The sequence below is a fragment of the Salvelinus namaycush genome, chromosome 12, assembly GCF_016432855.1.
Source record: "Salvelinus namaycush isolate Seneca chromosome 12, SaNama_1.0, whole genome shotgun sequence".
Classification (NCBI taxonomy): domain Eukaryota; kingdom Metazoa; phylum Chordata; class Actinopteri; order Salmoniformes; family Salmonidae; genus Salvelinus; species Salvelinus namaycush.
The window spans coordinates 2,587,404-2,604,319 of NC_052318.1; the positions used below are offsets into that span (position 1 = coordinate 2,587,404).

At 42.8% G+C, this 16,916-nt stretch overlaps 1 protein-coding gene across 1 annotated transcript in view; it reads left to right on the plus strand.

Annotated features, from left to right (window-relative positions):
• Positions 1–16,605, plus strand: part of LOC120056735 (serine/threonine-protein kinase DCLK1-like) — a 52,958-nt gene extending 36,353 nt beyond the window's left edge. Inside the window, exons 4-6 of the mRNA XM_039004942.1 lie at positions 861–974; positions 16,097–16,194; positions 16,576–16,605. Of these exons, the coding sequence (XP_038860870.1) occupies positions 861–974; positions 16,097–16,194; positions 16,576–16,605 (242 nt within the window). The remainder of the gene's footprint in view (positions 1–860; positions 975–16,096; positions 16,195–16,575) is intronic.
• The last annotated feature ends 311 nt before the right edge of the window (positions 16,606–16,916 follow it).

The following is a 16,916-nucleotide window of genomic DNA, read 5'->3' on the forward strand; positions in this document are numbered from 1 at the left end:
TCATCCTCAGCTCTGGCATCTTCCCCAATATTTGGAACTAAGGACTGATCAACCCAATCCACAAAAGTGGAGACAAATTTGACCCCAATAACTACAGTGGGATATGCTTCAACAGCAACCTTGGGGAAATACTCTGCATTATCATTAACAGCAGACTTGTACATTTCCTCAGTGAAAACAATGTACTGAGCAAATGGCAAATTGGCTTTTTACCAAGTTACCGTACGACAGACCACGTATTCACCCTGCACACCCTAATTCACATTACAAACTTATCAAAACAAAGGCCAAGTCTTCTCATGCTTGGTTGATTTCAAAAAAAGCCTTCAATTCAATTTGGCATGAGGGTCTGCAATACAAATGGATGGAAAGTGGTAGGCATTAGCCTACATTATATCAACTGTCCCGCAGGTGACCCACCGATCCTGAAAAAAGCTTTCAGGGGGATTTACTATACAATTGAAGATATGGCCAACAGTAGTGGCAGTATCGTCCGCTATTGTCCAATGGTATTTGTATGAAAAGTGTAGTAAGTGTGAAGAGACTCATAGATGAAGCTAGGTTAATCAGATATAATGAAGCTTGGTTAATTAGACATAATGTTTCATTAAATACATGTTTTGGGTGCAGGTTGATGACATGAAGGGAGAGTCTCTCTCCTTAGAGGTTAAAGAGGTAGACTAGAGACCTGAGAGTTGCTGGTTTGAATCCCAGGTCTGGTGGGTGAATCACGTTAAAGGAAATGACAATGTAGGAGGGTAGCAGAATCTCAGGTGCTATCTGCTGCCATTGTGTGATCAAGGCACTGAAGGGTAACACACACAGTCTCGATCATCTTTTCTCTTCTCCTGCTGTTCCAGAGTGTCGTGTCATGAAGTCAGTGGTCTTTGGTAAAATGTCCGCCCCTGTGACCAGCCGTGGTTCTCCGCGCTCCATGGGCCTGTCTAGAGGCAGCAAGTCCCCCGCAGGATCCGGTAAGACTGGAACACACACACAATATAGGCTTGGTTTAGAGGAAGTTGGGGAAGAGGTGAGGGATTGAAATATAGGCTTGGTTTAGGGGAAGTTGGAGGAGAGGTGAGGGATTGAAATATGGGTTTGGTTTAGAGGAAGTTGGGGAAGAGGTGAGGGATTGAAATATGGGTTTGGTTTAGGGGAAGTTGGAGGAGAGGTGAGGGATTGAAATATGGGTTTGGTTTAGAGGAAGTTGGGGAAGAGGTGAGGGATTGAAATATGGGTTTGGTTTAGGGGAAGTTGGAGGAGAGGTGAGGGATTGAAATATGGGTTTGGTTTAGGGGAAGTTGGGAAAGAGGTGAGGGATTGAAATATGGGCTTGGTTTAGGGGAAGTTGGAGGAGAGGTGAGGGATTGAAATATGGGTTTGGTTTAGGGGAAGTTGGAGGAGAGGTGAGGGATTGAAATATGGGTTTGGTTTAGAGGAAGTTGGGGAAGAGGTGAGGGATTGAAATATGGGTTTGGTTTAGGGGAAGTTGGAGGAGAGGTGAGGGATTGAAATATGGGTTTGGTTTAGAGGAAGTTGGGGAAGAGGTGAGGGATTGAAATATGGGTTTGGTTTAGGGGAAGTTGGAGGAGAGGTGAGGGATTGAAATATGGGTTTGGTTTAGGGGAAGTTGGGAAAGAGGTGAGGGATTGAAATATGGGCTTGGTTTAGGGGAAGTTGGAGGAGAGGTGAGGGATTGAAATATGGGTTTGGTTTAGGGGAAGTTGGAGGAGAGGTGAGGGATTGAAATATGGGTTTGGTTTAGGGGAAGTTGGGAAAGAGGTGAGGGATTGAAATATGGGCTTGGTGTAGGGGAAGTTGGAGGAGAGGTGAGGGATTGAAATATGGGTTTGGTTTAGGGGAAGTTGGGAAAGAGGTGAGGGATTGAAATATGGGCTTGGTTTAGGGGAAGTTAGAGGAGAGGTGAGAGATTGAAATATGGGCTTGGTTTAGGGGAAGTTGGAGGAGAGGTGAGGGATTGAAATATGGGTTTGGTTTAGAGGAAGTTGGAGGAGAGGTGAGGGATTGAAATATGGGCTTGGTTTAGAGGAAGTTGGAGGAGAGGTGAGGGATTGAAATATGGGCTTGGTTTAGGGGAAGTTGGAGGAGAGGTGAGGGATTGAAATATGGGTTTGGTTTAGGGGAAGTTGGGAAAGAGGTGAGGGATTGAAATATGGGCTTGGTTTAGGGGAAGTTGGAGGAGAGGTGAGGGATTGAAATATGGGTTTGGTTTAGGTGAAGTTGGGAAAGAGGTGAGGGATTGAAATATGGGCTTGGTTTAGAGGAAGTTGGGGAAGAGGTGAGGGATTGAAATATGGGTTTGGTTTAGAGGAAGTTGGAGGAGAGGTGAGGGATTGAAATATGGGCTTGGTTTAGAGGAAGTTGGGGAAGAGGTGAGGGATTGAAATATGGGTTTGGTTTAGGGGAAGTTGGAGGAGAGGTGAGGGATTGAAATATGGGCTTGGTTTAGAGGAAGTTGGAGGAGAGGTGAGGGATTGAAATATGGGCTTGGTTTAGAGGAAGTTGGGGAAGAGGTGAGGGATTGAAATATGGGTTTGGTTTAGGGGAAGTTGGAGGAGAGGTGGGAGATTTGGGAGGTGGGCTGCGTATTGTGGTAGTTGGGCGAGACATACATGACTGTAGAATTTACTGTAGTGTTCTTACATACATTACTGTAGTGTTTACTGTAGTATTTACTGTAGTGTTCTTACAGACATGACTGTAGTATTTACTGTAGTATTTACTGTAGTGTTCTTACAGACATGACTGTAGTATTTACTGTAGTATTTACTGAAGTATTTTTACAGACATGAATGTAGTATTTACTTAAGTGTTCTTACAGACATGACTGAAGTATTTACTGTAGTATTTACTGTAGTGTTTTAACAGACATGCATGTAGTATTTACAGTAGTATTTACTGTAGTGTTTTAACAGACATGCATGTAGTATTTACGTAGTATTTGCTGTAGTGTTCTTACAGACGTGACTGTAGTATTTACTGTAGTGTTTACTGTAGTATTTACTGTAGTGTTCTTACAGACATGACTGTAGTATTTACTGTAGTATTTACTGTAGTATTTACTGTAGTGTTCTTACAGACATGACTGTAGTATTTACTGTAGTATTTACTGTAGTGTTCTTACAGACATGACTGTAGTATTTACTGTAGTATTTACTGTAGTATTTACTGTAGTGTTCTTACAGACATGAATGTAGTATTTACTGTAGTATTTACTGTAGTGTTCTTACAGACATGACTGTAGTATTTACTGTAGTGTTTACTGTAGTATTTACTGTAGTGTTCTTACAGACATGAATGTAGTATTTACTGTAGTATTTACTGTAGTGTTTACTGTAGTATTTACTGTAGTGTTTACTGTAGTATTTACTGTAGTATTTACTGTAGTGTTTACTGTAGTATTTACTGTAGTGTTTACTGTAGTATTTACTGTAGTATTTACTGTAGTATTTACTGTAGTGTTCTTACAGACATGACTGTAGTATTTACTGTAGTATTTACTGTAGTATTTACTGTAGTATTTACTGTAGTGTTCTTACAGACATGACTGTAGTATTTACTGTAGTATTTACTGTAGTGTTCTTACAGACATGACTGTAGTATTTACTGTAGTATTTACTGTAGTGTTTACTGTAGTATTTACTGTAGTGTTCTTACAGACATGACTGTAGTATTTACTGTAGTATTTACTCTAGTGTTCTTACAGACATGAATGTAGTATTTACTGTAGTATTTACTGTAGTGTTTACTGTAGTATTTACTGTAGTGTTCTTACAGACATGACTGTAGTATTTACTGTAGTATTTACTGTAGTGTTTACTGTAGTATTTACTGTACTGTTCTTACAGACATGACTGTAGTATTTACTGTAGTATTTACTGTAGTATTTACTGTAGTGTTCTTACAGACATGACTGTAGTATTTACTGTAGTATTTACTGTAGTATTTACTGTAGTATTTACTGTAGTATTTACTGTAGTGTTCTTACAGACATGACTGTAGTATTTACTGTAGTATTTACTGTAGTGTTCTTACAGACATGACTGTAGTATTTACTGTAGTATTTACTGTAGTGTTTACTGTAGTATTTACTGTAGTGTTCTTACAGACATGACTGTAGTATTTACTGTAGTATTTACTCTAGTGTTCTTACAGACATGACTGTAGTATTTACTGTAGTGTTTACTGTAGTATTTACTGTAGTGTTCTTACAGACATGACTGTAGCATTTACTGTAGTATTTACTGTAGTGTTTACTGTAGTATTTACTGTACTGTTCTTACAGACATGACTGTAGTATTTACTGTAGTATTTACTGTAGTATTTACTGTAGTGTTCTTACAGACATGACTGTAGTATTTACTGTAGTATTTACTGTAGTATTTACTGTAGTATTTACTGTAGTGTTCTTACAGACATGACTGTAGTATTTACTGTAGTATTTACTGTAGTATTTACTGTAGTATTTACTGTAGTGTTCTTACAGACGTGAATGTAGTATTTACTGTAGTATTACCTAGGCAATTAAAACACGCCCTTCTGTGAGCAAGGTGGTACTTATTTAAATTAGGTAAGAGAATAAGACAATACCATTGGTGTATTAAAATGAGAGGCTTTATATTGATTTAAAAAAGGTGTTTAGAACAACGTGGCGGAGGGGGGGAGGCAGCAGAGTTAGGAGACGAGGAAACAGCCACTGGGCCCAGCAGCAGCAGAGTTAGGAGACGAGGAAACAGCCATTGGGCCCAGCAGCAGCAGAGTTAGGAGACGAGGAAACAGCCACTGGGCCCAGCAGCAGCAGAGTTAGGAGACGAGGAAACAGCCACTGGGCCCAGCAGCAGCAGAGTTAGGAGACGAGGAAACAGCCACTGGGCCCAGCAGCAGCAGAGTTAGGAGACGAGGAAACAGCCACTGGGCCCAGCAGCAGCAGAGTTAGGAGACGAGGAAACAGCCACTGGGCCCAGCAGCAGCAGAGTTAGGAGACGAGGAAACAGCCACTGGGCCCAGCAGCAGCAGAGTTAGGAGACGAGGAAACAGCCATTGGGCCCAGCAGCAGCAGAGTTAGGAGACGAGGAAACAGCCATTGGGCCCAGCAGCAGCAGAGTTAGGAGACGAGGAAACAGCCATTGGGCCCAGCAGCAGCAGAGTTAGGAGATGAGGAAACAGCCATTGGGCCCAGCAGCAGCGGAGTGAGGAGACGAGGAAACAGCCATTGGTCCCAGCAGCAGAGGAGTGAGGAGACGAGGAAACAGCCATTGGTCCCAGCAGCAGCGGAGTGAGGAGACGAGGAAACAGCCATTGGTCCCAGCAGCAGCGGAGTGAGGAGACGAGGAAACAGCCAGCAGCAGAGGAGTGAGGAGACGAGGAAACAGCCATTGGCCCCAGCAGCAGCGGAGCGAGGAGACGAGGAAACAGCCATTGGGCCCAGCAGCAGCGGAGCGAGGAGACGAGGAAACAGACATTGGGCCCAGCAGCAGCGGAGCGAGGAGACGAGGAAACAGCCATTTGTGCTAGAAAAAGCTCAGAGAAAGGAAAACTCACCTTAGTTACGATCAACATAATGATGAAAATAAGGGAATAAAGTTGGCTAATGCAATTGAAGGCTTGTATCACATTTTTGCTTATAGTGAAACTCCCAGAGTCATATACAGCGGTTATGCTAAATGAAAGCGCTAGTCGTGTGTGCTCTCCTGGATTATAATGTCAGCATCCTGTTGATTTGGACATCGCCATCTCGCTGCTTTATTAACCTGTCTAGGACAGGGGTTCCTCTAGCGCCACTCCTCCCACATTCCACTGAAAAGGCAGAGCGCGAAATTCAAAAAATATATTTTTTAAATATTTAACTTTCACACATTAACAAGTCCAATACAGCAAATGAAAGATAAACATCTTGTGAATCCAGCCAACATGTCCGATTTTTAAAATGTTTTACAGCGAAAACACCACGTATATTTATGTTAGCTCACCACCAAATACAAAAAGCACAGACATTTTTCACAGCACAGGTAGCATGCACAAAACCAACCAAACTAACCAAGAACCAACCAAACTAACCAAGAAACAACTTCATCAGATGACAGTCTTATAACATGTTATTCAATAAATCTATGTTTTGTTCGAAAAATGTGCATATTTGAGGTATAAATCATAGTTTTACATTGCAGCTACAATCGGAAATAGCACCGAAGCAGCCAGAGTAATTACAGAGACCAAATTGAAATACCTAAATACTCATCATAAAACATTTATGAAAAATACATGGTGTACAGCAAATGAAAGACAAACATCTTGTGAATCCAGCCAATATTTCCGATTCTTTAAGTGTTTTACAGCGAAAACACAATATAGCATTATATTAGCTTACTACAATAGCCAACCACACAACAGCATTGATTCGTTAGGCACGTTAGCATAGCGAATAAACCAGCAAAAGATATACATTTTTTCACTAACCTTCTCAAACTCCATCAGATGACAGTCCTATAACATCATATTACACAATACATATATGGTTTGTTCGAAAATGTGCATATTTAGAGCTGAATTCCGTGGTTATACATTGTGAACATGTAGCATCTTTTTCCCAGAATGTCCGGATCTATTTCTGACACTCACCTATTCTGACCAAATAACTATTCATAAACTTTACTAAAAAATACATGTTGTATAGGAAATGATAGATACACTAGTTCTTAATGCAATCGCCGTGTTAGAATTCTAAAAATAACTTCAGTATGACATCCAGCTTACGTTATGGCGAGAGAGCGCCCAAAATCTGGGCGCAAACTAATAGTAAACAATTTTCGACAGATATATGATAAATGGGTCCTACTTTTGATGATCTTCCATCAGAATGTTGTACAAGTGGTCCTTTGTCCAGAACAATCGTTGTTTGGTTTTAGAATGGCCTTTTTCCCTCGCGAATTAGCAAGCAAAACTAGCCAAGTGCCGCTAAGCTCTCCTTCGTGAACAAACGCAGTGAACGGAACACGCCAAAACTCCCGAAAAAAATTCAATAATCTGATTAAACTATATTGAAAAAACATACTTTACGATGATATTGTCACATTTATCAAATAAAATCAAAGCCGGAGATATTACACGTCTATAGGGAAAGCTTTTCAGAAGCCAAAGCTGATGTCCATCCCGCGTCATCCTGAACAGAGGAAATTGGGGTCCTGTCATTCCAAGAGGCCTCTTTTCACCATAGAAATACCTATACACTCCATTTCACCTCTCACAGCCTATTGACATCTATTGGAAGGCGTATGAAGTGCATGTATACTAATAGATTTCAAGCAAATTAATAGGGAGGCCCTGGAACAGAGCCTCGATTTCAGATTTTTCACTTTCTGACAGGAAGTTTGCTGCAAAATGAGTTCTGTTTTACTCACAGATATAATTCAAACGGTTTTATAAACTTGAGAGTGTTTTCTATCCAATAGTAATAATAATATGCATATTGTACGAGCAAGAATAGAGTACGAGGCCGTTTAAATTGGGCACGATTTTTCCCTAAAGTGAAAATAGCGCCCTCTATCCTCAACAGGTTTTAAGACAAGCGTGCGGTGACTCATCCAGATAAATCAATGTCAGATCTTTGTTATGGAAGTGGATGTTGTAGCAGCCTGTCCTATTGTACTCCCCATCAAAAGCTTGTCTGATAATCAATCAATGTGATTTGGTCTATTAAGGTTAATTGATCTCTGGCTGAAGAGGTAGCTCATTTATTTGTTTGCTCACACAGATCACTAATCAAAAAACATTCAGCATGCAATAATGTAGTCTAAATCAAGTGTGTTGTGTATCTATTGAGTCACATACCTCGGTTGTTTTTCTGTCCTTCCGATCCCACTGAAACGCAAAATCCTGACTCCTGTCTCGCGTGAAAATATCTAACTTTATTCTGTAATCCATAGGTTGCATTATCAAAGCACGTCTCGCACAAAGATAAATAACACACAATTTTCTAACCTAATCCAATCGGTTGGATTTATAGCACCCGTTACTGAAATGGTTGTTCCAGTTTATATGATTGAGCCTGTCTCAGTATTACATTTTTTAAAACCCTGGCAGTCATTTTGAATGCAGGTGGTTAACAATTCCACTTGTTGGATATTGTAATTCTAGCTGGATTGCAACACATCTCTTCACAAGCCAGCAAAATTTGACTCCCAGGCCGGATGTGGCCTGTAAACCAGAAGTTTCCTAACACCACTGTGTTAGGGTATAACTAGGTCCTCCAATAAAAACCTTAAAAGATTTATATTATCATAAATAATACAATTTTAAAGGCTAAAAAGGCTGGTGGAACTGTTCATAGAGGGTTCTAGGTAGACCCATTTACAGGGGGTTCTATGAAGAACCCTTCAATGAGGGTTCTAAGTAGACCCTCTGCACCAAAAATGGTTCCCCTATGGGGACAAACCGAAGAACCCTGTATGGTTCTACTGACCGACCCTGTGTGGTTCTACTGACCAACCCTGTGTGGTTCTACTGACCGACCCTGTGTGGTTCTACTGACCAACCCTGTATGGTTCTACTGACCGACCCTGTATGGTTCTACTAACCGACCCTGTATGGTTCTACTGACCGACCCTGTATGGTTCTACTGACCGACCCTGTATGGTTCTACTGACCGACCCTGTATGGTTCTACTGACCGACCCTGTATGGTTCTACTAACCGACCCTGTATGGTTCTACTGACCGACCCTGTATGGTTCTACTGACCGACCCTGTATGGTTCTACTGACCGACCCTGTATGGTTATACTGACCGACCCTGTATGGTTCTACTGACCGACCCTGACCGACCCTGTATGGTTCTACTGACCGACCCTGTGTGGTTCTACTGACCTACCCTGACCGGCCCTGTATGGTTCTACTGACCGACCCTGTGTGGTTCTACTGACCTACCCTGACCGGCCCTGTATGGTTCTACTGACCGACCCTGTATGGTTCTACTGACCGACCCTGTGTGGTTCTACTGACCAACCCTGTATGGTTCTACTGACCGACCCTGTATGGTTCTACTAACCGACCCTGTATGGTTCTACTAACCGACCCTGTATGGTTCTACTGACCGACCCTGTATGGTTCTACTGACCGACCCTGTATGGTTCTACTGACCGACCCTGTATGGTTCTACTGACCGAACCTGTATGGTTCTACTGACCGACCCTGTATGGTTATACTGACCGACCCTGTATGGTTCTACTGACCGACCCTGACCGACCCTGTATGGTTCTACTGACCGACCCTGTGTGGTTCTACTGACCTACCCTGACCGGCCCTGTATGGTTCTACTGACCGACCCTGTGTGGTTCTACTGACCTACCCTGACCGGCCCTGTATGGTTCTACTGACCGACCCTGTGTGGTTCTACTGACCGACCCTGTATGGTTCTACTGACCGACCCTGACCGACCCTGTGTGGTTCTACTGACCGACCCTGTGTGGTTCTACTGACCGACCCTGTATGGTTCTACTGACCGACCCTGTATGGTTATACTGACCGACCCTGTATGGTTCTACTGGCCGACCCTGTATGGTTCTACTGACCGACCCTGTATGGTTCTACTGACCGACCCTGTATGGTTCTACTGACCGACCCTGTGTGGTTCTACTGACCGACCCTGACCGACCCTGTATGGTTCTACTGACCGACCCTGTGTGGTTCTACTGACCGACCCTGTATGGTTCTACTGACCGACCCTGTATGGTTCTACTAACCGACCCTGTATGGTTCTACTGACCGACCCTGTATTGTTCTACTGACCGACCCTGTGTGGTTCTACTGACCGACCCTGTGTGGTTCTACTGACCGACCCTGCATGGTTCTACTGACCGACCCTGTGTGGTTCTACTGACCGACCCTGTGTGGTTCTACTGACCGACCCTGTGTGGTTCTACTAACCGACCCTGTATGGTTCTACTGACCGACCCTGTATGGTTCTACTAACCGACCCTGTATGGTTCTACTGACCGACCCTGTATGGTTCTACTGACCGACCCTGTATTGTTCTACTGACCGACCCTGTGTGGTTCTACTGACCGACCCTGTGTGGTTCTACTGACCGACCCTGTATGGTTCTACTAACCGACCCTGTATGGTTCTACTGACCGACCCTGTATGGTTCTACTGACCGACCCTGTATTGTTCTACTGACCGACCCTGTGTGGTTCTACTGACCGACCCTGTATGGTTCTACTAACCGACCCTGTGTGGTTCTACTGACCAACCCTGTATGGTTCTACTGACCGACCCTGTATGGTTCTACTTACTGACCCTGTATGGTTCTACTGACCGACCCTGTGTGGTTCTACTGACCGACCCTGTATGGTTCTACTGACCGACCCTGTATGGTTCTACTGACCGACCCTGTATGGTTCTACTGACTGACCCTGTATGGTTCTACTGACCGACCCTGTGTGGTTCTACTGACCGACCCTGTATGGTTCTACTGACCGACCCTGTATGGTTCTACTGACCGACCCTGTATGGTTCTACTGACCGACCCTGTATGGTTCTACTGACCGACCCTGTATGGTTCTACTGACCGACCCTGTATGGTTCTACTGACTGACCCTGTATGGTTCTACTGACCGACCCTGTGTGGTTCTACTGACCGACCCTGTATGGTTCTACTGACCGACCCTGTATGGTTCTACTGACCGACCCTGTATGGTTCTACTGACCGACCCTGTATGGTTCTACTGACCGACCCTGTGTGGTTCTACTGACTGACCCTGTATGGTTCTACTGACCGACCCTGTATGGTTCTACTGACCGACCCTGACCGACCCTGTGTGGTTCTACTGACCGACCCTGTGTGGTTCTACTGACCGACCCTGTATGGTTCTACTGACCGACCCTGTGTGGTTCTACTGGCCGACCCTGTGTGGTTCTACTGACCGACCCTGTATGGTTCTACTGACCGACCCTGACCGGCCCTGTATGGTTCTACTGACCGACCCTGTCTGGTTCTACTGACCGACCCTGTCTGGTTCTACTGACCGACCCTGTATGGTTCTACTGACCGACCCTGACCGACCCTGTGTGGTTCTACTGACCGACCCTGTGTGGTTCTACTGACCGACCCTGTGTGGTTCTACTGACCGACCCTGTATTGTTCTACTGACCGACCCTGTATGGTTCTACTGACCGACCCTGTATGGTTCTACTGACCGACCCTGTATGGTTCTACTGACTGACCCTGTATGGTTCTACTGACCGACCCTGTATGGTTCTACTGACCGACCCTGTATGGTTCTACTGACCGACCCTGTATGGTTCTACTGACTGACCCTGTGTGGTTCTACTGACCGACCCTGTATGGTTCTACTGACCGACCCTGTATGGTTCTACTGACTGACCCTGTATGGTTCTACTGACCGACCCTGTATGGTTCTACTGACCGACCCTGTATGGTTCTACTGACCGACCCTGTATGGTTCTACTGACTGACCCTGTGTGGTTCTACTGACCGACCCTGTATGGTTCTACTTAGCACCTTTTTTTCTAAGAGTGTACCTGCATTGAAAAACATGGGTTTATATTCCTCTTCTTCCTCCTCCTCCTCATCCCTTTCTCGTCCACCCAGCTCTCCTCCTTCCCTTCTCATTTCTATGGACGTGGAGGGAGATTGTGTTATTTGTTCTGAGTAATAGTACAGTGTTCTAGAACAGGGTTTCTCAAACTCGGTCCTGGGCCCCCCGGTTGCACGTTTTGGTTTTTACCCTTGAACTACACAGCTGGTTCAAATAACCAACTCATCGTCAAGCTTTGATTATTTGAACCAGCTGTGTAGTGCTAGGGCAAAAAAACTAAACGTGCAACCGTGGGGCCCAGGACCGAGTTTGAGAAACCCTGTTCTAGGTATTTCCGCTGTTGTTCTGAGACATTAATATAACAGGGTTCTAGGTAATACTGCTGTTGTTCTGAGACAGACAGTAATATAACTGGGTTCTAGGTAATACCACTGTTGTTCTGAGACAGACAGTAATCTAACAGGGTTCTAGGTCAAACTGCTATTCTGAGACAGACAGTAATATAACAGGGTTCTAGGTAATACCGCTGTTATTCTGAGACAGACAGTAATATAACAGGGTTCTAGGTAATACCGATGTTGTTCTGAGACAGTAATATAACTGGGTTCTAGGTAATACTGCTGTTGTTCTGAGACAGAGAGTAATATAACAGGGTTCTAGGTCAAACTGCTGTTGTTCTGAGACAGACCGTATTATAACTGGGTTCTAGGTAATACACTGTTGTTCTGAGACAGACAGTAATATAACTGGGTTCTAGGTAATACTGCTGTTGTTCTGAGACAGTAATGTAACAGGGTTCTAGGTAATACTGCTGTTGTTCTGAGACAGTAATATAACAGGGTTCTAGGTAATACTGCTGTTGTTCTGAGACAGACAGTAATATAACAGGGTTCTAGGTAATACTGCTGTTGTTCTGAGACAGACAGTAATATAACTGGGTTCTAGGTAATACTGCTGTTGTTCTGAGACAGACAGTAATATAACAGGGTTCTAGGTAATACTGCTGTTGTTCTGAGACAGACAGTAATATAACTGGGTTCTAGGTAATACTGCTGTTGTTCTAAAACAGTAATATAACTGGGTTCTAGGTAATACTGCTGTTGTTCTAAAACAGTAATATAACTGGGTTCTAGGTAATACTGCTGTTGTTCTGAGACAGTAATATAACAGGGTTCTAGGTAATACTGCTGTTGTTCTGAGACAGTAATATAACAGGGTTCTAGGTAATACTGCTGTTGTTCTGAGACAGTAATATAACAGGGTTCTAGGTAATACTGCTGTTGTTCTGAGACAGACAGTAATATAACTGGGTTCTAGGTAATACTGCTGTTGTTCTGAGACAGACAGTAATATAACTGGGTTTTAGGTAATACTGCTGTTGTTCTGAGACAGTAATATAACAGGGTTCTAGGTAATACTGCTGTTGTTCTTAGACAGTAATTGTTACGTTCCCCAGTTTTCTGTGTTGTGGTATGTATTTGAGTGTGTGTTTCAGGAGATAGCTTCCTGAGTTCTCCATGGCTAATTGATAATTGGAGAGCTGACCACGCCCCCTCGTCAAGAAGCAGCTGACACTAATTACCTTTGCCACCTGAGGAATATAAAAGCCAGTGTTCTGTTCAGGAAAAGGGATCTTTTTGTGGAGGGAGAGAAATCATTAGAGAGAGAAGATTTTGGAAAGATTGGAGAGAGAGAGATCCTTGCTTGAGAATTTGATTGTGATAAAGTGTTGGTTGTTTCTCAGAGATTTGGTATGTACTATATAAGTTGTTGCTGAGGGAGCTGATTGGTTATGTCTTATGTGTTATAGGACGCACTGTTTTGATTATTGAAATTGTTTGTTAATAATTGTTCTGTTTCATTTGTTCCCAGGGGGGAAGGAGAAGGCACTTTGGGAGTGCTTAGGCAAGAGGCCCGCGGGCATACATATACCCGTAGTATATTCACTGTCTAGGCACACTAGGTAAGACCTGGGCGGACCACCCCCTGTATTTTGGTTAGGGCACCAGGTAGTGCTAAGATAGGTAAGTGGTGGGTAGGCAGGTTAGATAGGAAAGGGGGAAGTTTTGATATTTACTTTCTTTGCTTTGGTTCCGTCCAGCCCCTTTTCCCCATATTACATTAAGGAAATAAATCCTAGTAACGGTAAAATCTGCCTTTGTCGTCCTTACTCACGCCTACAGTCCATACCTCTTACACTTCACAGGGAGTTGAGTTGCAGCAGGGAGTTGCGTTCCCTCTTCTCAGAGGCGTGCGTAACAGTAATATAACAGGGTTCTAGGTAATACTGCTGTTGTTCTGAGACAGACAGTAATATAACTGGGTTCTAGGTAATACTGCTGTTCTAAAACAGTAATATAACAGGGTTCTAGGTAATACTGCTGTTGTTCTGAGACAGACAGTAATATAACTGGGTTCTAGGTAATACTGCTGTTGTTCTGAGACAGTAATATAACAGGGTTCTAGGTAATACTGCTGTTCTGAGACAGACAGTAATATAACTGGGTTCTAGGTAATACTGCTGTTGTTCTGAGACAGTAATATAATAGGGTTCTAGGTAATACTGCTGTTGTTCTGAGACAGTAATATAACAGGGTTCTAGGTAATACTGCTGTTTTTCTGAGACAGACAGTAATATAACTGGGTTCTAGGTAATACTGCTGTTGTTCTGAGACAGACAGTAATATAACTGGGTTCTAGGTAATACTGCTGTTGTTCTGAGACAGACAGTAATATAACAGGGTTCTAGGTAATACTGCTGTTGTTCTGAGACAGACAGTAATATAACAGGGTTCTAGGTAATACTGCTGTTGTTCTGAGACAGACAGTAATATTACTGGGTTCTAGGTAATCCTGCTGTTGTTCTGAGACAGTAATGTAACAGGGTTCTAGGTAATACTGCTGTTGTTCTGAGACAGTAATATAACAGGGTTCTAGGTAATACTGCTGTTGTTCTGAGACAGTAATATAACTGGGTTCTAGGTAATACTGCTGTTGTTCTGAGACAGACAGTAATATAACTGGGTTCTAGGTAATACTGCTGTTGTTCTGAGACAGTAATATAACAGGGTTCTAGGTAATACTGCTGTTCTGAGACAGACAGTAATATAACTGGGTTCTAGGTAATACTGCTGTTGTTCTGAGACAGTAATATAATAGGGTTCTAGGTAATACTGCTGTTGTTCTGAGACAGTAATATAACTGGGTTCTAGGTAATACTGCTGTTGTTCTGAGACAGACAGTAATATAACTGGGTTCTAGGTAATACTGCTGTTGTTCTGAGACAGACAGTAATATAACTGGGTTCTAGGTAATACTGCTGTTGTTCTGAGACAGTAATATAACAGGGTTCTAGGTAATACTGCTGTTCTGAGACAGACAGTAATATAACTGGGTTCTAGGTAATACTGCTGTTGTTCTGAGACAGTAATATAATAGGGTTCTAGGTAATACTGCTGTTGTTCTGAGACAGTAATATAACAGGGTTCTAGGTAATACTGCTGTTGTTCTGAGACAGACAGTAATATAACTGGGTTCTAGGTAATACTGCTGTTGTTCTGAGACAGACAGTAATATAACAGGGTTCTAGGTAATACTGCTGTTGTTCTGAGACAGACAGTAATATAACTGGGTTCTAGGTAATACTGCTGTTGTTCTGAGACAGTAATGTAACAGGGTTCTAGGTAATACTGCTGTTGTTCTGAGACAGTAATATAACAGGGTTCTAGGTAATACTGCTGTTGTTCTGAGACAGTAATATAACTGGGTTCTAGGTAATACTGCTGTTGTTCTGAGACAGACAGTAATATAACTGGGTTCTAGGTAATACTGCTGTTGTTCTGAGACAGACAGTAATATAACTGGGTTCTAGGTAATACTGCTGTTGAACTTTATTCATTCACTCACTGTGCCCTGTTTTTTCTCTGTCTCTCAATTCAATTCAATTCAAGGGGCTTTATTGGCATGGGAAACATGTGTTAACATTGCCAAAGCAAGTGAGGTAGATAACATACAAAAGTGAAATAAACAATAAAAATGTACAGTAACATTACACATACAGAAGTTTCAAAACAATAAAGACATTTCAAATGTCATATTATGTATATATACAGTGTTGTAACAATGTGCAAATAGTTAAAGTACACAAGGGAAAATAAATAAGCATAAATATGGGTTGTATTTGCAATGGTGTTTGTTCTTCACTGGTTGCCCTTTTCTTGTGGCAACAGGTCACAAATCTTGCTGCTGTGATGGAACACTGTGGTATTTCACCCAGTAGATATGGGAGTTTATCAAAATTGGGTTTGTTTTTTAATTCTTTGTGCATCTGTGTAATCTGAGGGAAATATGTGTCTCTAATATGGTCATACAATGGGCAGGAGGTTAGGAAGTGCAGCTCAGTTTCCACCTCATTTGTCTGTCTGTCTCTCTCTGTCTCTCTCTGTCTCTCTGTCTCTCTCTGTCTCTCTCTGTCTCTCTCTCTCTCTCTGTCTCTCTCTGTCTCTCTCTGTCTCTCTCACTAGTAAACGGGAATCCAACCAGTCACCTGTCCACTCCTTGCTCGGGGAAATCTCCCAGCCCCTCCCCTTCCAGCCCTGCTACAGACCTCAGACCTAGCAGGGTAAGACCACATACACAGTCTTGTACAGCTAATCTTGTGGGGACACACAATTCAGTCCCATTCAAAATCCTATTTTCCCTAACCCTAGAACTAACCGTATCCCTTACTCTTAGCCTAACCCTAGCTCCTAAACCTAAAACTAATTCTAACCCTAACAGTAATTCTAATTCTAACCTTAACCTTAAACCCCCTAGAAATATAATTTGTTTGTTTACTATTATTGCAGGGACTTCTGGTGACGTTCACACACACACACACACACACACACACACACACACACACACACACACACACACACACACACACACACACACACACACACACACACATGCCTATCTATTTACCCTTACGCTCTATAACACACTCCCTCTATGTTCCCAGGAGAAGAACAAGGCCCAGTCTACAGCCTAGAGTCACAAACTCCAAATCCCACAATCCTTAGAGTCTCAGAAGGTTTCCGACCCTTGGCCTGTCACGCTGCTACTGCTTCGGGAAGTCTGGAAATACTCGAGCCCATGTTAAAATTCCAATGATGTAGTAACGGAATTCTGTTGATATTTTTCCATGAATGTTCCTTTCTGTAGAGATAATAGGTCAGTATTCTCTTAACGTTGTATCATGGAGTATCCTTTGCCTTTGGTATTCTCACTGTCAGTGGATGTGTCTCAAATTATATCCTAGTCACTACATAGTGCACTACTTATGTCCACTCATCACCTATA